Source organism: Trachurus japonicus, chromosome 18, assembly GCF_045865225.1.
Source record: "Trachurus japonicus isolate A0001 chromosome 18, Traja_1.0".
Classification (NCBI taxonomy): Eukaryota; Metazoa; Chordata; class Actinopteri; order Carangiformes; family Carangidae; genus Trachurus; species Trachurus japonicus.
The window spans coordinates 17362038-17386719 of record NC_140924.1 but is presented as its reverse complement, the minus strand read 5'-3'; the positions used below and the strand labels follow the sequence as shown (position 1 = coordinate 17386719).

The following is a 24682-nucleotide window of genomic DNA, read 5'->3' as shown; positions in this document are numbered from 1 at the left end:
ATAGCTTTGTGAGATGATAATATAGTACAATTAAAAGATACAACAGTTGACAAGGATTTCAGGAACACCCCTGTTTTTTTATTTAATACTCTCTTTAGACATTTTCCAGTTCTGCCTTTAATTTCTGAGAAAATAAAGCCAGGCCGCCTCTTCTGCTTCTTCGCTGACAGAAAACCTCCCCCACTCTCCACCCTCTCTTTTTTTTCTCTAAGTGCTGACTGAGAACTCAGTTTGATAGACCAGAAGAGGAAACAGACGTTGTTCCTCTCGCCACAGAGATGGTTGGTGGTCGCGTTTACTGCCAGTGCTGCCTTTTCACCTACAGCATTGTGCTGCTTCTTGGGGTCTGTCTCTACGGTATGTGACACTTTTACTGTTATGACATCTAGATCATGATTATTAGAGTTTCCCATGGAATGACATATCCTACCTCGGAAAAGGCTTGCATCTTTGCAAGTGCAAGATGCCTGAGTTAAAAGAGCACCACTGAAAAATACAGCTGTGGATTCAATGCTAGAATTGTTACATAATTTGAAAGCTTGGCCATCCAAATCAAAGAAATATATTCAAGGCACAAAGTGTGTGGTGTTCAGTGAGCACTAGTTATTCTCTGCTCATAAGAATAGTCATAATACAATGTTGGAAAACATTTCAGCAGCCTACTTCTTCACTGAGTGTTTATAGCCATGAGTAGGGAAACTATTTCTGAAGATCTTAATTTGCAAATGTGCTTTGCATTTTCTATTTTTGAAAAAACATACATGTGTCAGCATGTTTCTGCTGCATCTAACACAAATTTTACAGTTATTCTTGACACATAGGGGCCTGCCTTTGTGTATCTGTCATTTTTTTGTTTGTTTTATAATATAAAATTTTGCTTATAATAGCCTATGCATTTTTTTATTCCAGTAATTTTTTTGTTTGAGTAAAAGAGGAACGGGCATGTTGTCAAGATATTTGAAGAAGTAGAGGAGGGTGTGGAAGTGTTAGACTCGTCTGCGCTCTATGTACAGACCACAAATAAACCACTGGCTCATTACTGTGCCAATATTCATGCATCTACATGCACCATTATAATCATAAAGGTTTGTGAGGCAAAGCAGTAAGCATTCAGCCGAGGACATTAAAAATACACTGAAGACAAAAGAGTAAACCAGACATTTCCTGAGCACTAGTGGTAGCAGCACTGACTGAAAGTGACAGGCACTGAAAGCAGCACAAGGGTTTGGTTTTTCACTGAGGTCAGTGTTTGTGGCTGCGCTATACGTTAACTACGGAAAATATCTTGTGGTAAACAGACCAGTTTTGACCGACATGAAGACTGCAGAAGATTACTGTTGTGCTAAAGTGTTTTCAAAATGTCAACAACATCATCAGCTGCTAATGAGAAGCTACAACACAGCAACAATAATGACTGACTTATAGTTCAGATTGAGCTTCTCAATCAATAAATACAAAAATATTAATAGCATTGTTTGTTTGTACGGCTTCAACAACTCTTGATTTCAAAATCCGACTCATATGAGTGTTTTCAAATCCTCCCACTAAAGATACTGTGAGCTCAAGCAACTATAATTAGAGAAATGTCAGCACCGTCATCAAAGGAAAATGCTGACTGTTGACAGGAAACAATACACAAACATGTGAAGGAAAATAGTTTGCATGCATGTTATCCTGTTATGTCAGGATGTCATGTTGTGTGATGTCATTGTATATCATTATCATGTTATTCACATGATGCCACAGGGTCATGTAATTATTTTAAGCCATTGTTGCATCAGATTATGTATCATATTTTATATCATCCTTTCTTATGTTATGTTATATTAGAAACTTGATCTGAGCTTTGCATGGTAGACCTAGAAGAGGTGGTTTCATGTAATTTTGTGATATTGTGTGTTCTCTCTTGAGATTATGCGATGGGACAAATATGACAATAGAAATTAGAATAAAAAAGATGATACTCACTCTGTTGTTTGATCATGTGTTCCAGATGTGAAGGCGTCCAGCTGTCCAAGTGTCATCCATAAACAAGTTGGAGACACGGTGGAGCTGCCGTCTTGTTTACCAACTGAAGGTGTCATCGCTGCATTGTGGAGATATGGAGATGAAAAAGTTGCAGAAATGGACCAAGGTGTAGATTTAGACACTCAGTTCAAAGGCAGAGTTGAACTAAACCCAACAAACTTTAGTTTAACAGTGAGAGAATTGACTCTTCGAGATTCTGGGGTTTTCAGTTTTCTCTCAGAGGCAAAAGACATGATTCAAAGAAAAACTGTCTTCATCACTCTACAAGTTCATGGTAAGATGCTTTTGTCAACATGATAATTTATACGTGTGCATTGATTATATTTATCCATTCATTGACGGTTATTCACTGGCCTATGATTTGGAGGTGACATATTTTTAGCATGAGATATGCTACATAACAGGTTCGTATAGAGGCAGAGCTTTGGGGCAGATTTTTATCAAGTCAGCTCAGAGAGATAAACTTCTGTTTCCAGCAGTCTTTTAGCTGTTGTTGTAACAGGGTCTCAAATGTGCATATGATTGCCACATACTGCACATTTTGCTAAAAAAAAAATTAGGCTAAAGTCAACACTCTGTCCACCAGCTCATGATGATACAATCAAAAAGTGCTGGTCGATGCAGAATAGAGATCATTAGACTCGCCATAACCATCAATCCCACGTAGGCCTACTGTAAAGCTCAATCACCAGCCACTTCATACAAAATGCAAAAATAAAATACAAATACAAAATAAAATAAGTTAGCCTGTTAGCTGTGTATATTTGATGCATCTCTTTTTAACCTTTGCTCCTCAGCTTTATAAATATTAGCAATAGATATTTTTAAAAGATTGTCATACAAGTCTCATTTAACACCTTGTGTCTCTTGCTTGCACTGAGCTCAGCTGTCATGTAATGATAAAAAATGAAGTGCATTCGATTACATAGCACAGTGGTTTTCACCCAGGGGCCGCCAGGAAGTCCTAGGATGCAAATAACAAAATAAAATAAAATAACTGTATTTTGGGGATTATTATAAAATCTAATTTATGATAATATAACATACCGAAACCTTATTTGTGATGCTCATCTTTCTAATTGCCTGCCAGGCAAATTATCATTCATGACATCGTGACAATTAACTGCTAACTGTTTCAAAACTCAGTGGGTTTGCAAAAGAGGTCCCCCGCCAGAAGCTAACACCATACAGCAGGGGCACACACACAACTGTTTCTTTAACAGTTGTAGGCTACAATAAAAAAAAAACAGGTACAAGACAGTACAAGTAAAAGACAGACAGTACAGACAGTACAAGTAAAAGTACAACATTGATTACAGTGACTTTACCTGTGACCGTGGCAACAAAAGTGAGCTCCCCCTGTGATTCTCAGTTCAGACTATAAACATATGTGAACAAGGTCAAAAAAATAATCAGTGAACAACACTTTTCCAGTTTCTTTACAGGATTGCTACAGTTTCATGCGGTTGGGAAAACTGGATTGATAATGTTGTTCACTTTCTCAGTTGTTACTTCTGCTGCAAGTTTGGAATCTGATGTATGGTGAATGTGTAATGCTCTGATAATAACAATATGAAACTGTATTTGTTACATGTAGCTACATAGGCTACAAGAAATACAAGGCATAAAATGAACATAAACATTATTATTTTTTAAAAACAACAACGATAAAATGAGATGGAAGGATGAATAAATAATAATCTATTATCTATTGCCTCACTAGACCGCATAACTCGACCCGACCTGACTGAAAACACCACCCTTCATTCCCAAAATGGATCCTGCACAGTTTCACTGAAGTGCACGTCAGGCTCTGGCAGCAAAGTCAGCTACAAATGGACCGTGAAGGAGCAGACCTTCAATGGCTCCAGCTCACTGCAGCGCCACATCAGGCCACAAGATGGAGACGTCCAATTCAACTGCACCATTGGGAACATGGTCAGTGAGCAATCTGCATCTGTCACAGTCAAGTGCAGCAACACGTCAGCCAAAGTCAACCCAGTTGGTAAGGGTGAATTTCTTTCTTTAAAACGTCCTATAGGCCTACTATGTATTTCACTGAATGACAATATCTTGTTTTTGCTATTGGATTGAGAAAAACATGATCTCACTTTGAATGAAACCTGAGGAGTTAAATCCTGACATTCTCCATTAAAATTATGAGGACAATATTTATACCCTAGAAGATCCATCTGGTGCTGTATTGCATAGTCTTAGAATTATTAGTTATTATTTATTTATAAAGTAATTGTATGTTCAAATCCCCTCCATATTTTATTTGAAATATGAGAAAAAAAATATTGAACCTGTGATTTGCATTGGAGCACATTGTGTATTACTATCCCTGCTTGTATCTTTTATTACTTACTTTAATAAGAGCAATAATATGATCATATCTTTAATTCCAGGGCCAGTGCCAGAAAACCTTGTCTTGTACCTGAGTGTGGCTGCAGGAGCTGGGTTGATGCTTGTCATTGTCATCACCATAGTTATTTGGGTTTGTCTCCACAAAAAAGGCCAAGCTGGTAAGAAGTTTCTCAATATGGGTCTTTTTTTTATATTAAAGCAGAAGTAAGTGATATATTCGTGTTAATATAAGTCTTAAATAGTTTTATCTTCCGACAGCAATCACTTACATAGAGTGTTTGGACCGAAACACGGGTCTGTCAGTCACTCTGCTCTGCTGTAAGCCGAGGAGAAAACATTTATCGTATCCTACAGTTTTTATCCAATGAGGAGAGAGAACAGCATGCAGGGCTGTGTGTGCAGCCAAGGGACGCCGTGAATGTGGTGACGTAGGGACGAGGACTGTTATGGTGCGTTCAAGGCAGCCCGTAACTCGTGTTTTTCCGACCTGTGAAGTTGTAGGCTACCAGTTCGATCTGGTACGAGTTCACGGGTCTGAAGTTACGAGTGGCCGTTATAGTGACTTTCACAGGTAAAACAGGTCGGAAAAACACGAGTGGGTTGCCTGGAACGCTACAAAGTCGTAAGTTGTGACTTGAAGCTGTAATTTACGGTTTCAAAAGCCTGCCTGGAACGCAGCATTAGCCAAAATGACCGGATCGCTTACTTCTGCTTTAACTGTGAAATGTTACTCATGATATAGTGACTTTCACAGGTAAAACAGGTCGGAAAAACACGAGTGGGTTGCCTGGAACGCTACAAAGTCGTAAGTTGTGACTTGAAGCTGTAATTTACGGTTTCAAAAGCCTGCCTGGAACGCAGCATTAGCCAAAATGACCGGATCGCTTACTTCTGCTTTAACTGTGAAATGTTACTCATGATATTTTGTTTTTTCTTTACCAGGCAGCGATGCAAATGACCTCACCGTGTATGCCGATATCTCGGATGTTGTAAGTGAAGGCGTAAGTATTGTGTAGTTATTGTGTAGCAAGTTGTTTTGCACAAATGATCTGCTTCAGTTTTGATACATAAGTTTGCCGTTTGTCTTTCACTGAAATGCATGCATGTTGAAATTTCCAGGGGTCATCACCTGCCATGAAGCCGTGCTCGGTGTATGAAACCATTGACAACAGAGTCAACACAGGCACACCTGGGGTAAGAGGAAAAAGTATCTTTGAAATGATTGCAAATATGGCAATATCAGTCCCTGTAATGTGAGTTAATAAAATTCTGATTGTCACATTGATGATTCCTCCCCCCCAGCCACAGACTGTGTATGACAAGATTCAGTTCAGTAACATGAGGATGCCCGCACCGTCACCCTACCAGGACATTTAAGAGATCAATGTGCCGCCAAATGAATAACAGACCTCGAGACATTTGGAAAAGGCACAGCCAACAGGAAATGTAATAAAATGTAATAACAGGGCACATACTCAAACACTGTGATTTTGTAAATCTTAGTTTTTTTTGCCAGAGCTTTCATTTCGTATGTCACACTCAATTTTGTAAATTCTGTAAATACAGAGATTATATATTTTTAATGCTTAATGTGCATTTTATGCTTGTCATCTTGTACAAAGTTGTCCATGTTAAATAACATTTACAGTACTTTTATTGTTGTGTTGTGTGTCATTATTTTATTTTATCAATTAGTGATTGATTTAATTACTTTTAAATTCTTACTTTGTATTTTGTATGTATTGTGTTGAGGCAATGAGACGATTAGATTCATGAAGGCTTTTACTTATTATTTATTTATTGTCTGAAGCGTTGTGTACCAGTCAGTAGCCTATTAGGGAGGAGGGCAAAATGAAAACACCACCTTAATATTGGCTCACCACCTTTATTATTGGCTCAGTGTCAAACATAATACTGAACTTTGTGGAAAAAACATGATTTTAAAAATACATATAAAACTGAGGGAGGCATAAGCTTTGAAAATATTTCTTTCACTGTGATGGGTCTACAATAAAATTACATATTTATAGTTGTACATTTATTTCACATTTGACAGAACAATGACCAAAAAAACCCATGAAGATACTGTTAATACATATGAAAAAAAAAGTGTTTTAAAAAAGTATTTACATAAGATGAGCTGAGCATCATGTCCACAATAATATAATTTATAAAAACATTATGATCCTGTGTTTTGCAGATAAGTGGTGTCAAGACAGTGATGATAACTGATAGTTTTCATTCAGGAAATCAAATTTTATTGATGATATTGAGTTGATAATATGTATGATTGGTTATGATTCCACACTTATATTTCAGTCAAATTAGACAAAACACACAAAAAGAAAATGAAAGCTCATTCAAAATGTTTGACATCCCAAAAAATTGTAAATCATGTATTAATTTTATAATGTAAATCAATTTAAATGTACAATATACATATGTACAACAAAAAACTCATTATTATTTAATATTCTATTTATGCAAAAAGTACAATCCTTTTAAAAGATGAAGAATATAGATTCATAAAACTAACTAAGACTCTAACACATTTTTCAGTTATGAAAGGGGCAGTCAAAGTGACGTCATGAAAAAAAAAAAAAACAGAAGTAAGGGTCCTTGAATTGACTGTTGGTCGAGTCAGAACAATACGATGAATCCTCGGACCTCCCTGATTGTGTTTTTGCATGGTATGTACTTTTTTAAAATTTCTTAGTAACTTTCAAAAACTTTAATTCTTCAAAACTTCAAACTATAATTCAGAGAAGCCCATGTAACTTAACTTCCTGAAACAGAAATGCCACGAACACATGACTCTGGTTGTCAAACAATAAGCTGAATAAGCTTTGAAAAAAAACCTACAGTATATACTATATTTATGCTCTTCTTGGTGTGAGGACTCATTTGGGTGTCCTCCTCATTTATTTGCCATGGCTGTCACCTCAGGTTAAGGTAGAGTCCTTTTTGCTTTATGTTATGTCCCACATATATGTATGTGTATGTAAAACAAAACAACTCACGTGACAGCCCAGCTGCATATGATAAACATACATTTTTACATCTGGGTGTTAATTTTAAGTATGACGTCCTCCATAGAAGCACTGGAGTCATCACAGTTACCCATTGCTGATGCTTCTCAAAGTTGTTGTTGTTGTTTTTTTTACATGCATCAGGCTACCTATGGGAAGGAGGGACAGCAGCATCATGTTATCACTCATTTCCAGAAATCTAGACATACAAAAAAAAACAAAAAAAGAACAGGTGCATTTATAAAGCACCGTTGACGAGAGAAATTGAAAATTTACCTCCAGATTATCACTTTGTTTCACTACCAAATAATTTAGACACCCTGTCTGAAAAACAAAGGAGAACACAAATAAGTAACAATAATTAGTATAATTTCAGTTTGAAAATGACCAAGGCGAGTTAAATACCTCTTACATGTTCCCATGCGGTTTTTAGTTTTTCTGTAATTAAAACAAACCAGACATTGTCAACATTGTCACAAAATTTAAAAAAAAAGAAAGTACTATGATATGTAGTTTCCTCTCACCTCTGTAGATGTATATTAGTAGTATGGCGAGTCCTAAGACAAGCCCAAGAAAAAAACAAAGAACACTTGGGTTCCAAGGCTTGTCTGCAAGACAGATAGTTAGGAGAAAAAATGTGAAGTTAGCTTTTCATTTCACCTGTTGACCCTGACAAGACAGAGGGATGTTGATGCTACAGTTAGATTGGGGAAAGGGAAACACTTATTCCTGTTAATTATAGGGTGTCCTATCGCGTTCATATACAAGTAGGGAATTGCTTGGTATGTTTTTTATTGTCATACTTCAGCACATTGCTTTGGAATATATTATTGATTTGTGCTGATGATCAAGGGAGGATTGTCCAGTAAGCAAAGTGAACACATTATGAGGCTTAGCATGGGTGTAGGTCATAATCTAGTCATGAGGCGTTTTCTTGAGGAAGTGCCTGAATTAAGAAATCTACAGTACATCAGCTGTATTACACATTCCTAACGCAAGAAGAAAAACAGCTGCTGCTCATCATCATATGCATTGTATATTATGGTGTTGTGTTTTCCATCACTTTACCTGGTAATTTTACAGTCACATCTTTTGAGGCCTTCTCCATCGCTCTGCTGGAGGTGCAGGTGAACTTGGCTTGTGCCTCATTGGTTTTAAGGAGTGCTAGAAGAACGCTGTTTTTTTCAGCAGTATTATTTATTCTGTAGATATCTTCAGTGGGAGGTTTATCCCAGGAGAGTTCAACCCCTTCATCCTGAGTGGAACATTGCAGTGCCACCCAATAGCCTCCTTCTTCTCGTGTGTTCAAGATTATCTTTATGGACGGAGCCTCAACTTGTTCTGCACAGAAATAAATTGCCATTATGAACTGGACAGAAATATATCCTTTTCAAATTTCTACACGTAAACTAAAACCATTTGAAAAAATAAGTATTCGAAACATGACTTATCCTACTATGGAGCATGATTAACATTAATCCACTGTTACTAGTTCACCACCAGAAATGGTTAATTTATTATCTAATCATGGTTGTGTATTGGGCATAACACTTAATAAACCTATCGGAGTGCCATCATCAGTATAAAGCATCTGCTTGTGAATGAAGTGAAAGCAGGTGAGCAGACATCTACAGCAACAAGCGGGATTCCACCAAAACTCTTGTGCAAGTATCAATCGAGTACGTTGTTAGGCACCTGTTTATGCAAGAGCATGTCACAAGTTTTATATAGGCTACGTTAATATATCTTTAAAATAACAGTGAAATGCTGCACCATTGACTTCCAGCTAATGTTTTGTAGCCAAAGATAGCATTGCATCAACACCATGCCTGCCAATGACCTTGTTTTTTGTTTTGTTTTGTTTTTCGCCTTTATGTGATAGGATGGTAGAGAGAGACAGGAAATGGGAAACAGGGAGAGGGGGAATGACATGCAGTTAAGGAACGCCCAATGTGGGATTCAAATCAGGGCCGACTGCAGTGAGGACTGTAGCCTCTGCATAAGGGGCGCCTGCTCAACCCACCACTCAGCAACCCCCAGTGACCTCGTTTTGAGACCAACATGCCCACGAGGGCTCATTTGGGTGCAGCTGCGTTTACTATATTAACAATATGGCGAAACTGCACAGAAAAATGACATATGTGTCGGCCTGATACCAACAAATACATGTCACGCTTCACACAACTTTTTAAGATAAGGAGTACAGCTGAGTAAAGTCACATCAGCGCTCCTTGAAGCTGTGCTTAGCCTCTAGAGTGTTAATGTGTTGATGCAGGTGTAATTGTCGATATTTAAACAATTTTAAATAAATTTTCAAAATCCTGTCTAAGGACAGGACGGTGTTAGTCTTGAGCCCAAATCTGAGTGCCATGAATTGTTTCCCGACCACTGCCTCCCGGTTACACTATTTAGAATTATCTTCACACCGACGGCCTCATTTGCTGTTGTAGCATATCCAGTTAAACGTTCTTTGTAGGGGCTTTAAAATCATTGTTAACTAGGCCTATGTTAGCATGCTAACATTTTGGCACATGGTTTTGTAGGTAAACTACAGCAGTCATAATACCGCTAGGTAAAAAATCACCAAGGCAATTCCAGTTCAGTACGATTTACCCTCCGGGAAAAAGGGTTTATAGATGTGGGTCAAACTTACTCATAACATTGAGCTTGATCTTGTTTACTGCATTGTTTTTCATTGTGTTTGTGAGGTCCACGGTGTACTCCATGCCATCATCTTGGGTTAGCTTATCGATCGTCAAGAAACCTAATGAAAAAGAATGATTGAAAAGACTTTGTCAGGACAGACAGACAGAGCATGTTGAGTCCTTGACACCGACAGACAGGTGGAAGATTTTCCTCTCACCTGTGGAGCTGTCCAGTTTAAGTCTCCCGTTGTACCGGTTGACCCGCTTCGTGTTTATTACGCCCCTTCGATAGGTGGCAATCCAGGTGTTGTTGGAGAATATCGACCACTCGATCTTTGTGAGGTTCCATGATGGATCTGCTCCTGACTTCAAGGTAATGCTATTCCCAAGGCTACCACTGACTTCAGGTAGGACTTCGGTAAGTGCTACCGTGAAAACTGTTTTGAAAGAGATTCAGCATCACAACCTTTTTACAGTCTATGATCACAACATGACAGCATTTTAAGTAAAGATGGCAAAGTCAACTCAGTTCCAGCACCATTTAGTTGAAACCTACACACATCAGTATCATTGTTTAGCATGGCTGAGGGATGTATTTAGCTAACAGCTGAGATTAAAAACATAATGCTCATCTTTACTGTGTTAGCATGCTAATATTTGTGAAAAGGCAAGACACAGTGCTGGATAAACAGACAATTATAGATGAATGATCATTGTCAAGTTATCATCTGGGGAAAATCAGCGTGAATACAAATTTGTGGCACAACATGGCATTATTGAGATAATAACTTGAGTTGTGACACCATCATAATCTCTGAAACACAGTCTCGTGGCGGCACTTTGGGGGGTCTGTCAGTCTAGGCGAAGTCAGGTGGATTCATCTTCTAACCATGAATGTTTCGCAGTGTCCATGTTGCAGCTGCCAAGGTGTTGCGGTCTAAACCAACATTATGTAACCACCTGCTGAGGTTAACCCTCAAAAAGTCAGGACACAAGTTCATTTTCAAGAAGTTATAGTTTTCAGAATGAAAGAGACCTATTTCCTGTGTTCGGCGGACCCTAAGATATATTACACAGTTTCCTGCCATTCTGACATTAAATGTTTACCGTTTCAAAGCTAGAATAACAGACCTGTGATTAAAAGAAGAGCATAAATATACTATATAGGTTTTTTTTCAAAGCTTATTCAGCTTATTGTTTGACAACCAGAGTCATGTGTTCGTGGCATTTCTGTTTCAGGAAGTTAAGTTACATGCGCTTTTCTGAATTATAGTTTGAAGTTTTGAAGAATTAAAGTTTTTGAAATTAAAAAAAAAAGTACATACCATGGAGAAACACAATCAGGGAGGTCCGAGGATTCATCGTATTGTTCTGACTCGACTAACAGGAGACAATTCAAGGACCCTTACTTCTGTTTTTTTTTTGTTTTTTTTTCATGACGTCACTTAGACTGCCCCTTTTTTATAACTGAAAAATGTGTTAGAGTCTTAGTTAGTTTTATGAATCTATATTTTAAAGTTTTATAAATGTATATTTTGTGTGTGTTTGTTTTGATAATTCCATTTCACTCATATATATTTTTTTTAAAAGGATGGTACTTTTTGCATAAATAGAATATTAAATAATAAATGAATAGCCCAATCCGCCCAGACCCTAGGGGTATGAGGACTCATTTATTTGCCATGGCTGTCACCTCAGGTTAAGGTAGAGTCCTTTTTGCTTCCCACATGTATGTATGTATGTATGTATGTATGTATGTAAAATTGTGTTCACATTTTATGTTATTTTATCTTTTCTACCTGCACAGCACTTTGGCAACTTAGGTTATTTTAAATGTGCTTTATAAATAAAGTTTGACTTGACTTGACAAAGACCAGTGTAGTGTCTACAAAGTTGACTCTTTGATGGTACTATTTTTCTTTTGTTTTGTCAGTTCCATTTACTATTGCTGAAAGATATTGAATACTGTGGAAATTTGTACACATCATTCGGACAACCTTCACACACTCCCACATTTTCTCACTTCTCTAAAAAGTCAAAGAACTTGTGACTCAGTATAAGTCTTGGATACCGTCATTTATAAAAAAACAAACAACCCCCCCCCCCCAAACATTTACAGACGTGTTAGGAACTTTAGTTAAGAGTACAACAAATTGACAGCAAACATATCGATCAAAAACAGCTTAGAAAACGCTATCAAAATGTACATGTAAACTGCTTGTGATTGGCAGAGCAATCTTTATTTGTGTAGTGTAAAAGGATGACAAGGCGCACAATGAGAACATGATAAGGGCCCCTATTGGCCACCAAAATACATAAAGTAGCTTGCAGTCATTCCTCGGACACCTGGAGACAAACTGGCACTGTTGGAAAACAAATTAAAACAAAACAAATTGTTTTTTCGTCTGCAACTGATGAATTACAAAAATATCATTTTCTATACTGGATGATAACATGAATATCTGTTTTTTGACTTGAGCTGTATTTAGAAGTACACATGAGCCACAATGTAAACCAAATTATTTACTTAAAGGGCCTTTTATCAGTTAGTCTTAGATTACCTTAGGGCTAGTGTTAGTGTTGTAGGATTAACCCTTAAGATCATCTAACCCTAACTCTCCAGAGGGAGCTGGTATGCATGAACCCTGGAAATTGCCTCCTCCAATGTCAGTTAACTCAGCAATAGTTGGGACTGAAGGCTACAGGTGAGTAATTGGAGAGAAGTGACAACGAAGGACATCTGTAGTCTGATACTTATCTCAATTTGAGACTACTGGTTCGAAGATTTTGGGGTGATGCAACCACATCCAAATACAGTATATAGACACTCAGACATCCTTGTTTTACTATATTCAGTGGGTCCTTAATACTTCCACGAACCTGTCTCTCTAACTTTGAACATCCAAACCCAGACCCAAAAAGTATTAACCCTCAAAGACCCGTTTAATTGTGTCCACAAAGTACAGTGGCATCCTGGTTTTCAGACCTCACAAATAGTAAAACAAAGTCCACACACATTCAAACACTAATTTAGCAAATTATCAGAGAGTCTGTAAAATCAAGCTGCCAAAAAGAAGCACACTGGTGGTACTTGGCTGCATTGTGCCTGAGCTTATGAATCAAAATATGCAGTGGCGAAAACATCCACATCCAGTGTTACAGTGTGAACACAAGCTGGTTGTTCACCGTGCATACATTGTGCTTTTATATTAGTTGCCAGTGCACGAGTATAAGTCATACAACACATTCACATGGGTACAGTTTCAGAAATGAAAGGTGAGTCAATCATAACAGTAAATAATACAAAAAAATGCACAGTGCATGAAGTTCCTCCAGTGTTTTACTTCATAATTTCAATGGGAAGTACTGTATGCACATCCACTTTTCAGTAAACAACTGAGTGGAATCAACAGAAAATCAGGAAGCAAGTCACAGGGGGTTTCACCTCCCTTTGATTTGGCCAGGGGATCCAGTCGTTGTCCAAAAAAAAGTAAGAGAAAGAAAAGACGCCTCTGAGTTGAGTTTTCAGTTGTGTGTTCACAATGCAAAAGGCAGAACAAGAAGTAAGAAGGGAAATAAGAAGTACGATCAGATCTGACACAGTCTAAGCTAAAAATAAGCTGTTGCATGACAAAAGGTCAGTGATCGCACAACTCGGAAGACTTCAATATTTACCGCAACCTGTTGATGACCTGCATGTGTGCAGTGTCGTCAAAAGCCAGTTAATAGACTCAGTGTGTCCTTTTCCAGCCAAGGGATTTTTATCAAAAGACTGTACAAACGTATTAAACTTGTAATGACGTACTACTGAGAAGTAGCCTTCGTTAGTACAATAGAAAGGGGAAGTTTGGGAATACTGTGCATTGTCACAAGATGACAGTCAGCACTTTTGCGCAAGGGTGATTTTAGTGTTTTCAGAAAAGACAAGAGCAACAAAGTATAGAATTTTCTTTAAGTCTATGACTGCTCCTCTAAGTCCACTTCATATGTTTGAGTGTCACATGAATCAACAGATAAAAATAATGAAAAGTGTCATACAAAAAAGTAGGCAGTGAGATTAGTATCTATGATTCACCATCCACCTCTTGCCTCCCTCCTCCTACACAGACGTCTCTGACTGTAGCTTCATGACAAACTTGTGGCTTTTGGGGTCAACGAACTCCTCGCCCAAGCGCAGGAAGGGAAGCGGTGTCACCGTGACAACGAGGGAGAAGTCCAGGCGTTTCAGGGTGAAGACCTGGCCTTGACGCAAAGAGGCCGTCACCGGTTCCTCGCTCACTAGTGTCCACTGGCGCCCCCTAGCGTTGTCCAGGTACTGGAGGGTGGGACCTGGGCTGAGGTAGCGCTCAAGGAAAGCCTTTAAAAAAGAAATATGTGAATGAGTCATGGCACTAATACAGTATCTTAAATTAAAGCGATAGTTCACCCAAGATTGAAATTTCACTCTATCTACTCACCCTCATGTCGACTAAGGGCTGGGAGAAGTTTCAGAGTCCTCCGTGGCTTCTCTGAGTTACAGGGGGTCTCGGCGTAGCAGTGCATGTCAATATAACGGTTGCAAATGGATACCAACTGTCTTCGTAACAAAATGACACACCAAAAAACATCCAAATCCCTCCATGCTGCTCGTATGTAATGTCGAACTGGGAAGAGGACGGACCCTGGTTCGTCCAAATTTGACAAACCGGGAAGAGGAGCTTCAAGAAGCTTCCGCTACAAAACAAGCTTGAAATATAGACTTATTTAATTTTTTTCGGGACAATTTTGCATTTCGGGGCTTCAATACAAGACGGACATTACAGACGAGCTGTGTGGAGGTATTTGGATGTTTTTTGGTGTGTCTTTTTGTTACGAAGACAGTTGGTATCCATTTGCAACCGTCATATGGACATGCAGTGCTGCACCGAGCCCCCCTGTAACTCAGAGAAGGCACGGAGGACTCTGAAACTTCTCCCAGCCCTTAGTCGACATGAGGGTGAGATAATGAGTGCAATTTCAATTTTGGGTGAACTATCCCTTTAAAGGGCTAATGCCTAAGGGTTTTGTATTGATAAAATACATACCATGAAACCATGGTCCATCCTTACCTTTGGGGTCATGTTGTGCGTGATGCAGAACTGCAGGTGGTTGATGATGCTCTCCATGCTGTGGTAGGACTGCTGCCTGGTGGCGCGGAGGTACTTCTGCATGGCCCGAGCCATGGGGGCGAAGATGGCCTGAGCCGCCTCCCTGGGGTCCATCACCTCCCGTGGGTGTTTGGGCGAGGAGGCAACGGTCGCCTCCTCTTCCAGGTAACGCTTGATGTGGGTGAAGGCTTCTTCCACTGCCACCACCAGTCTGGGAGGGAGCGTTACGCAGTGTGAGCGAGACACTGGACTATACCGGCTTTAAATCTTTACATGTGTGTGGGTATGTCCTCACCTGGCCTTGCGTTTGCGGACCCTCCGCTCTACCTCCGCCTCCTCATAGTAGTACTCGTTGTGGGAGTTGTCTCTTCTCCGAGCACTGGCTGCGATCATGGCTCTGGACTGACCCGTGGAGTTATTGGTGCTGTTTTCTGTGGACAGAAGCACCAATGATTAGCAACCTGACCAATCCGCCAATTTCTACAAGGCACATTTGCTTTCATGTCTAAATGAATACAGTAAATTTATATATTCCTGCTTTTTTCTGCTGTGTTCGTGTCATGTGTAAGTATGTCTACCCACATTTGGTGTGTTTTAAATATGCACATGGTAGGAACTGTTCGGGTTCAATGTGTGGATTCAATTATTGTACCTTCCCCCAGATTGTAGACCTTGAAAGCAGACATCTTCTTAGTAAGGATGGACTTGGGCAGGTTGAGCAGGGCAGGGTTATAGACCGGGAAGTCACTGTAGTACTGGTCCAGAACCCACACGGCTGCCCTCTGAATACTGTGTTACACGAGGAAGTGGAAGGTAAATACACATTTTAAAACAGAAAGGCTTTAGATCAACTTGACAGCCTCATAGTGTCACGTCCAATAAGGGAAGTGGTGAACATGAAAATGAGGCTGTGTGGGGGCGGCACTCATGACAAGAAACGTCTGCTGCGCTATAGGAATACAATGCTCAACAAGTGTCTCCGGCTCAGTATCAAAACCCCACTGGCCTACATGTCTGCAGCTGCACAGAGGAGGTGAAAGTTGCGGGTGCTATGACACTTTCTAGTCACCAAAAGACAGTTTGCTTTTGGGGGTGACATTTGCACTTTCTATCCATATGACTTTCAACCACCTTAAAGGGAAAGTTCAACATTTTGGCAAATTGGCCCATTGCCATAATCCATAGTCATAGCAGTAGGTTTGTTCACTACGGAGGCTAATGGGATTTCTTGGTTTCCCTCTTCAAACTCATCAAATACACAATCCAACAACTCCAAAACACTCTGGTGGACAAGTTGTGACCTGCACATTCACCACGCTATGAGGTGATAACGTAACGTTATGAGACAGAGTTGTTTTAGAGGTAAATTCATGCAAAACAGCTGATGCACGTTCCTGTTGAGGGCAGTTTTTCAGCAAGCAGCCTCTGTATTTGCCTCGAAAACAACTCTGTCTCGTAACGTTCTGTTATTATCTCATAGCGTGGTGAATGTGCAGGTCACAACTTGTCCACCAGAGCGTTTTGGAGTTGTTGGATTGTGTATTTGATGAGTTTGATGAGGGAAACCAAGAAATCCCATAAGCCTCCGTAGCGTAGCTCTGAGCAGCTCGCGGCTCTGCTCCGCCGTTCTTAAAATAGCTTGCACCGACAATTAAAGGTAACGAACCTACTCCTAAAACTATAGGGATTATGGCAATGGGCCAATTTGCCAAAATGTTGAACTATCCCTTTAATTAGTGGTTTATCCATGCTCGGTAGCTCAGTCGAGAAGTAGGTAGCGCATACGAACCTAAGATGTCCCACACTGTAGAAGTGGCTGGCTCCATCTGTGGTCCTCACAACCTTCAGACAGAACGCCGGCTGCAGGTGTCTGACCTCCAGCAGCACCAGGGCCAGGTACTGAATGAAGAGCAACGCATCCACCAGAGACGCTGCATATCCCACAATTCCCCTGTAATCCGTCTCTCTGGGTTCCAGCACCCGCACGCCGTAGAAGAGCCAATAGGAGGCCACGAAGAGGAAGACCAGAGCCAGCAGCAGACAGCGGAAGATGAAGAAGCGCGGCAGGGCGGCTCTGGGTGGGCGGAGGAACAGCGCCCAGGTGGAGATGAGGAGGATCAGGAGCTTAAAGGCCAGAGAGATGTAAAGGCCCTCGCACGGAGTGCCGCAAGGGTCCAGAGTGTCCCGCCACAGCAGCTGTGGGAGGGCCAAGAAGGCCAGAGGAGTGACCAGAGCAAAGAGCCCCAAAATGGCGCCCAGCGCGAGGCCTAAGTAGCGGCGACACTCGAGAGGCGTGGACTCCTCTAGATCTTTGGAGATCCTTGTCAGGTCCTCGTTGGAGATGCTGTCCACAGAGGTGCCGGTGACCACGGTGGTGGTCTCGCCCCAGTTGTCATCCTGAGGAGAGAGGAGGGCAGAGAGAGGGAGGGAGTTGTGTGTCGGTGTTAATAGCTCCACACTGAGGATGTTTCAGAAAGGAATGAGTATTATGAGATTCTGACCCTGTCATCTCCTCGGGTGGACTCGGCGTCCAGCAGCGGTTCTCCAGGAGCCTGGATGGTCACGGATTTGTCTCCACGGACGCTGCCGTCGCGACTCTTGGATCGATGCCTGTCCCTCCTCTCTCTGCGGACATCGGAGACACAAATCAGGAGTTTATTATCCACAGATCCACAATAATCATTGCATGGCTTCCTGTCCTGATGGGATTTATGATCCTCTTTTTGACATTTGAAAGAGTAAATGATGAGAAAACATTGGACATTATGGTCGTCTACCTGTGTTTGCGGGAGCTTCTCGAATGGGACGACTTGAAGGAGTAGCCCGAGTAGATCGACTCGTTGTCCATGTCGGAGGCTGGCGGTGGGCGGGGTTTCTGAGCCCCTCCTGCCCCGGAGCCGCCGCCCTTCTCCCAGACCACGCCCAGCTGGCTCTTGCGATCGCTGATGGACTTGGAGGACAGGGCCAGAGGGAGGCGCAGCAAGTCCACTTTACTCCTGAGGGAATCTATCTTGGAGGCCTGGGACGATGAATGAAGAGGGAAAGAAGAGAAGGAGAGACAGAGGATGGTTTATCATATCATACAGGAAGCAAAAGCGTCTCAGAGGGAAACGTACCAAGAAACAGCGACAAGAAGAGAGACAGCATTGTCTAAAGTGCTGGCAGCGTGAGGTGTGTGAAAGTGTCTGAGTCTGTCCTTCCAAACACACAGGACAGACACAGCCCGGCCCATTCTTCCGCTTTGAGGGAGTTTTTATGAGCAAACTCAAGTGATTCGTCCCTGAGTGTGTGCTCAGCCAATAAAGGGCAATTACGCCACCTTCTATTCTGGGCCTTGAGTCTCCAGTGTGGAGGACACGCAGCAGTGGGGGGAGAACATCAGAGGAACAAGACAAAAATGCTCCAGTTTTGTAGAATAACGACTGGAGCGAGGTTGAAACTGTGAACTAGAGAAGGAAAACACAGTTTGTTTTGTGCAAGATTTAAGCTTTCATACCTCAATCTCAGCAGCAGTGTGTGTATATATGTGTGTGTGTGTGTGTGTGTTTTGAGGGGCTTCATGTGTGATACATACTCGTCGAGACGCCGCATTCCCCAACTGTCCCCTGTGGTCTCCAGGGGCAACAGAGCTTAGCTACTACAATGGGCATGAATGGGAGGCTATGGGTGAGAAAAGACAGGAGGGAGGGGGTCGTTCCCGTGGCAACCGGAACATCAACTCAGCAGCCCCCCACCTCCTTTTCTCGCTCTCTCTCTCTCCTCCCCTCAACCAACCAAACACCTCAGAGAGACAGAAATCACTCACCAGGCCACGAGTCTGATTTCATTTTTTTTTTTTTTTTTTCAACATTCCTGCTCGTCCTTTTGTCCAAAGTCTGTTTGTGTTTGATATTTGAGGTTTGACTCAGAGCACAGAGCTTTTATTTTCTGCTCCCAACAAGCAGGGTACTTTCCCAACTGGCTGCAGAACAAGCAAACTCTTAATCTAATAACAAATCTCCTCGCGCTCTCCATTTGCACCATGACCTCCTGCGTCCATCCTCTGCATTAGGACACTTCAGACTTCCGTAATGGCTTCCATGTGATTCACATGTGGACTCTTCACCTGGGACATTTTCAAACAGACACATTAGTGGGTCCTTGTGAGCCACTGAGGGGTTTCAAACATGGTATTTGTTTGATTTAAACAGCAAAAGAGAGAGGCGATCAGTGTTTCAGCTGCAGAAACATGAGAATCTAAAGCCGGCATTGTGGTCTGATAAAACCAAAACATTGTAACTCATCCCTAACACACCACATCCACTCATGAGTGTGGAAGAGCAAATGAATGCATCTTCATACAGAGAGATACTGGAGGAAAAGCCTGTGCAGCCAGTGCAATAAGCCTGCCACTTGGGAAAGGATTTGTTTTCCAGAAAAACACTGAACCGAAGCATAAAAGCAAAGCGAACACTAACACCCACCCCCCAACACACACTTGAGTCCGACTGAGAACATGTGGACGGCTGAATAATATGTTTTCACAGAGGCTGCTCAGGAGAAAACAAGTCATTCATTCTTGAAAAATTCAAATATACTGGCTCATTGTCACAGCTTCTCTCTGCCCCCTTCCCTCCCTCGGGTTAAAAATGGAAGTCACATGGCCTAAGAACTCATACTCTCTAACGTCATGAGAGATCTTTAGGCCAGAGTAAAGTGACTGGACCAGATCTCACAATGCATAGGGTGAGCGTGTGGGGCGGAGCTTCATCCTTCAACCCCCAATTAACTAAGTGTTTTAGGGTAGATCTTTGGGAGAAGACTTTGAATCAGCTGGTTTGTTTCTCTGAACATAAAGGACAAGAAGAGCATGTTCAGGATGTAAACAATGTGTCTCCAGTGCAGGCGTCGTCTCTGGACTCTGTGATCATTATCATGTGAATCCCATAATCGTATATACATTATCAAATCAGAGAAGGTGCAGTATGAGCTGCCACTGAGGGACCACTGACTCACGCTGCGGCCCAGAGGCAGAATCTGACACACAGATGGCGACGGATGTGATGCGTTCGCACACTGGAGCTGAGGCTGTGGGCGAATGTTAAGTTGTAATAGCAGTCGGAGCTTCCACTGCTCGTGTTACAGCTCCATTAACATGAACGCAACCGGCTCTGCCCAGACCAGCAGTCTGAGACAGTCGATGGCATCGATCGCACCGATGAGCCGCTCCCACTGTAATCAATCCACAGCTGATTGATTTAGACTGGGGCTCATGTTCAGCATCATCCTGGAAATAAAGTGCACATTGTAAAAAAAATATATTTTCTTCTTTTATGAGATGTATCATCTTTAAAATCATGCTTAAGTAGTGTGATATTTCCTTTGATCTGGAGCGTTCTCCACATTACCTCATTTACAGGGTAGGGCAGGCATCACATAAGCTGGATAGCTTCAGCCTACACCTTTTCAATCTATGTAATATTTATGAACTAAGTTTGAACTAAGGAATGTATTATTGAAGGTTGACTGATTGTGATTGATGCTTGACTGTAAATAATTTGTGCAAAAGATTGAATAAACTAAACTAAACTAAACAGAGCTTCAGAGTCTGGATCTGAAACTGTGAACCACCGTCTGCCCTGTGATCCTGTCTAATACCTGCTTCAAATGCAACTATATTATACTACACACTACTACTATACTATATATATTTATATCAATGTTATTATATGTTGTCCATACTTATTACCATATACCCCCCTCTAGGGGCAGATGGCCACCCACCTTGAGTCTGGTTCCGCCTCTTGAAGGAAGTTTTTCCTCGCCACTGTTGCCATGTTTGCTTGCCCATTGTGGAAACTGTTACAAAGACAAGGTCTAGACCTGCTCTATTGCTAAAGTGCCTTCCTATAACTTCTGCTGTGAACTGGCGCTATACAGATGAAAAACGGAGTGACTATACCCAGCCTGGCCTGTGTGGCTCCCGGGGGCCCTCCAGGCCTCAGGGTGGCGGTGGGAACAGCGAGGCGTGGCTGCTGCCCCTCTACACAGAGGCGACCCATGCACCACCGGGCTTCTATGGGCTTTTACTTTATAAACACACAGTCGGTGTGAGTTAATCAGAGGTCACAGCGGCCAGCGATCGAGGCTGCGCACGCTTTGAGCGACAGAGCGGAACACACCCAGGGTGAGGACAAGTGCTGCCGCTGCGAGCAACAGACCGGTGACTACACAGTAAGCTCACACGCATGTGACCACAGTCAACAACAACAGCTACACAAACACAAATAAAATCACCCCCCCATAAACGCAGCCTGGAAAAACTGCTCAATTTGGCACCGTGCGTAAAAGCGCATCGCGGATACAACGCACAGAGACGAACATGAACAGAACGCGCTGCTAGTGAAAGAAAGAAAGAAAGAAAGAAAAAAACGTCGTGCGCGTGCACATTGGTGGTGAAACTGAGCTTTAGTGAACGTGAGGTCAGTAGTTTTCTGCCAGCTCATCATCACCATCACATGGGCTGCTGTGGACAAATGGAGGATATAAAAATGTGTTTTGGTGGATAAAAGTGGAAGCAAATGTACATTTTGTAGTTTCTCATTAGACTACATTCAGTTTTCTACTGTACAAACCGCACAGAATAACAGAGTTAGTGCCCAGCGGGGGAGTGTGTGTGTGTGTGTGTGTGTGGGGGGGGTGGGGTCTTACCTTTAAGCCCGGGGGGAAGAAGCTGCAACCGGCAGCACAAAGAGCAGCAGCAGCAGCAGCAGCAGCAGCGATTCAGAGCCGCGCGTCTCCAACAACAAAAAAAGTGTCTCCTAAAGCTCCAGCTTCACTTTCTCCCGGATCCCGACCACCGTCATCTACAGCCGCAGCCCCCGCGGGTCAAGTCGAGCCTGCTCCGCCACCAGCGCAGTTTTCTTCGGTTCGTTTGTTTCCAAGTCGAAGCATCGGAGCCGCACAAAAGACACGCACCTCATCCCGGCTCCCGCATCTGCTGCTGCTGCTGCTGAGAGAGGGGAGCGCAGCCCCGCTGAGCGCGAGGGGAGGGGAGGGGCGGAGAGAGGAGTGTGTGTGTGTGTGTGTGTGTGTGGGGTGGGGGTGGTGGGGTCTGTCCGGACATCCAATTTACCAACATCCCGTGTTTCTGGTGTGGGGTTTTCAAAATAAAAGCGGTGCAATCATACACAGGAGCGCACACATCACTCAAAGATGAAACATACAGTACATTTAAACTGTTCATGTACATCAGGCTACCTTAAAATAACTGTGTACTGCAAAACTGAGGTGATGTAATTTTGGGTTATCATGTAAAGAGCTGCTCTTTAATAATGCATGAAGTGGCAAAAGCTATTAATAAGTAATGTAACAGCAGACAGATGAGCATAAACATCGCTTAGTTTCAGTTTTGTTATTTTTTCCTTCAATATGAAAATAGATTTTAGGTGTTCCCAAATGCTAATTCTTTTATCAGTTCATGTTTTCTCCTATGTGAAGATGTTCAAAAACAAAGGAGCTAAATGAAGATGTTCAGGTTTTTGATTTCCAGATGAAGGCAGCTGTGACATTTAAGGTTTAAACATGGGACACAACCTTGAAAACTTTTACCTGAGGACACAATTATTTTGGATGAGCTGACAAATCCTGTCTCCTGCAGAAAAAAACAGAAAAGGAATTGCAAAAGGTGTCTTATGTATAAGACAAAAAGAGGTTGTTCTTTTCATACATATTTCAATGGATTCTTCTGTATGGAAACAACCTCTTCTTGTCTTATATAAAAGAAAACCTACTGCAATTTGCAGACATAATGAACTCCATCGCGCCAAGAGGAACTGATGTTACAACAGGGAGTTTGGTTATGTTACTGTACTTACTAATATCTTGTAGCAGATCACCATGGTGTGGGGTAAATTACCTGAAGTAACGGAAACAATATGGACACTGAGGGAGTAAAGTCATTATTCTTACAAATCTCGTCCTTGACATACATTAAAAAAAGTCACAATTTTTCTTTATCCATTTTCTTTTAATCTCACAAAACACATGGATCTTAAACATGAGCTTGCTCCTTTTTCCTTCTGTGCAGCTAACAATCTCACCAATTTTAAAAACAAGGGCGAAGAAAATAATTTATACATCCTTTTCTTAATCATATCTACAAAAATAAAATCAAATACGAGGACTAAGGCTTTACAGAAAAAATTAACATATATAAAACAAGTGGGTCTGATTTCTCTATATTACATGAGTGAACACGATTTTTTTTTTCAATAAAAGACAAAATAAAAACACAATGAGATGAAAGTTAAAGTTGTGTGTATGCATACAGTAGTTTGCACCGTGCAGGGAAGTTTTGTTTGTGCAACATTTTTCTTTTTTTTCTTTTTTTTAATAAGGAATCAGTTATAGCTTCTTTACAGCCGGTTAGGGCCACAACGCTGATGTCAATGTATGAGATAAATGTAAAAAAGAAAAGGAAAAAAAAAATGGGTGGAAATTGAAGATACAAATAAACAGAGGTGTAGAGGTAGAAATTGGGGATGAAAATGCTGATAGGAGGTGGAAAAGGAAAGGAAAGAGTTTTAGAGAAGAAGAATAAGATTGTAATTTCGAGTCAACCAACTCAGACCAAGTGATAATACGACGCTTTTCATTCCTTGTGCGAAAACTATGGTCAAAAAACCAACATGGAAGAAAGTTAATATTGAGGAATTGTCTTTCTTTTCTTTTTTTTTGTGTCATTTCATAGACTAAACTTCAGTTTCCTGGTCTGAGGTGATTGAACCAGAGCAGCCAAAGAAAAAAAAGTGAGGACAAAGAAAAGAAACAGTTCCCTTCAACACCTCTGAAAAGATATTTCACTTTGGTAGAACATTTTTACATTTTAGCACTAATTCTTCAGCCAGTCCGTCCAGGCTCGGCTGTGAAACTCAAGCCGACCTGACCACCGTTAGCACTACTTTTTTCTCTTTTTTTTGTTATTGTGTTATTTGTCTTACACCTGTACATATGTGATAGTCAAACTCCTCTTCAGCGACGTGCATTAGCTAAACAGTGAAAACCTTCCTCCAGGCAGTGAAACATCATTTTAGCAGTAGACTCAGTGGCTGATAGTTAGTTAGTGTGGTTTCAGTTTGATGGTGGTGGTGGTGGTGCTGTTGTGTCAGGTCTGACGCTGGTAAAGACGCTGGGTAACTCACTATAGCGCTGCGAGATTAGTATTTGAAACCAGCTCAAATAAAAATTCAGTCCAGTGCGACTCTGCCCAGCGTGTCAGAGGAAAAACAAAAAAAACAGCTGGTACAAGGAAGAACCTCTCGTGCAGATGTTCCCCCTTTGTAGCAGTTTAAATACATATTTTATATTTAGTGTGTTTCGATCTGTAGATGCACTTTGAAAAATAAAAAAAGAAAGAGGAAAACTTGGCCTAAGTGTCAGTTTTTGCTGGTTATATGAGCCTCAACCAAGGCGAACGTTAATAATAAACATGTATCAACATCAAGGA

The 24682-nt window shown here is 41.3% G+C and overlaps 3 protein-coding genes across 4 annotated transcripts; 1 reads left to right on the top strand and 2 right to left on the bottom strand.

The window, feature by feature from the left end:
- Nucleotides 1-224: 224 nt before the first annotated feature.
- Nucleotides 225-6125, top strand: LOC146969034 (signaling lymphocytic activation molecule-like). The gene is made up of 7 exons (XM_085759350.1): nt 225-357; nt 1994-2302; nt 3752-4033; nt 4437-4553; nt 5338-5396; nt 5515-5589; nt 5698-6125. Exons 1-7 carry the CDS (start codon nt 279-281, stop codon nt 5770-5772), a joined length of 996 nt encoding a protein of 331 aa, XP_085615476.1. The 5' UTR covers nt 225-278; the 3' UTR covers nt 5773-6125.
- A 269-nt stretch (nt 6126-6394) lies between these two features.
- On the bottom strand, nt 6395-11443 carry LOC146969033 (SLAM family member 9). 2 transcript variants are annotated; one of them, XR_015034197.1, is made up of 6 exons: nt 11395-11443; nt 10288-10506; nt 10078-10188; nt 8493-8765; nt 7701-8032; nt 6395-7573 (listed from the first exon to the last, which is right to left on the bottom strand). XR_015034197.1 is itself a non-coding variant. In XM_085759048.1 (5 exons), exons 1-5 carry the CDS (start codon nt 11429-11431, stop codon nt 7869-7871), a joined length of 804 nt encoding a protein of 267 aa, XP_085615174.1. In that variant the 5' UTR covers nt 11432-11443; the 3' UTR covers nt 6395-7868. The 2 variants fall into 2 exon arrangements, 1 of the variants encoding a protein (XP_085615174.1); XM_085759048.1 differs by having other exon boundaries at nt 6395-8032.
- A 1812-nt stretch (nt 11444-13255) lies between these two features.
- Nucleotides 13256-22217, bottom strand: LOC146969032 (vang-like protein 2). Its single transcript, XM_085759606.1, has 8 exons — nt 21886-22217; nt 17973-18214; nt 17697-17820; nt 16985-17592; nt 15848-15984; nt 15491-15626; nt 15157-15406; nt 13256-14426 (listed from the first exon to the last, which is right to left on the bottom strand). The coding sequence occupies exons 2-8, from the start codon at nt 18041-18043 to the stop codon at nt 14169-14171; spliced, it is 1584 nt and encodes a 527-aa protein (XP_085615732.1). The 5' UTR covers nt 18044-18214; nt 21886-22217; the 3' UTR covers nt 13256-14168.
- Between the last annotated feature and the right edge of the window lie 2465 nt (nt 22218-24682).

Coding starts and splice junctions, on each gene's coding strand:
- LOC146969033 (XM_085759048.1), bottom strand. CDS start 11,431: ATGAATCCTCGGACCTCCCTGATTGTGTTTCTCCATG. Junction 10,507..11,394: donor CCTGATTGTGTTTCTCCATG/GTATGTACTTTT, acceptor CTTTCAAAACAG/TTTTCACGGTAGCACTTACC. Junction 10,189..10,287: donor TAAACTGGACAGCTCCACAG/GTGAGAGGAAAA, acceptor CTTTTTCATTAG/GTTTCTTGACGATCGATAAG.
- LOC146969032 (XM_085759606.1), bottom strand. CDS start 18,043: ATGGACAACGAGTCGATCTACTCGGGCTACTCCTTCAAGTCGTCCCAT. Junction 15,627..15,847: donor GGTCTACAATCTGGGGGAAG/GTACAATAATTG, acceptor TTCTGTCCACAG/AAAACAGCACCAATAACTCC. Junction 15,407..15,490: donor GTCCGCAAACGCAAGGCCAG/GTGAGGACATAC, acceptor GCTCCCTCCCAG/ACTGGTGGTGGCAGTGGAAG.
- LOC146969034 (XM_085759350.1), top strand. CDS start 279: ATGGTTGGTGGTCGCGTTTACTGCCAGTGCTGCCTTTTCACCTACAGC. Junction 358..1,993: donor TCTTGGGGTCTGTCTCTACG/GTATGTGACACT, acceptor CATGTGTTCCAG/ATGTGAAGGCGTCCAGCTGT. Junction 4,554..5,337: donor CCACAAAAAAGGCCAAGCTG/GTAAGAAGTTTC, acceptor TTTCTTTACCAG/GCAGCGATGCAAATGACCTC.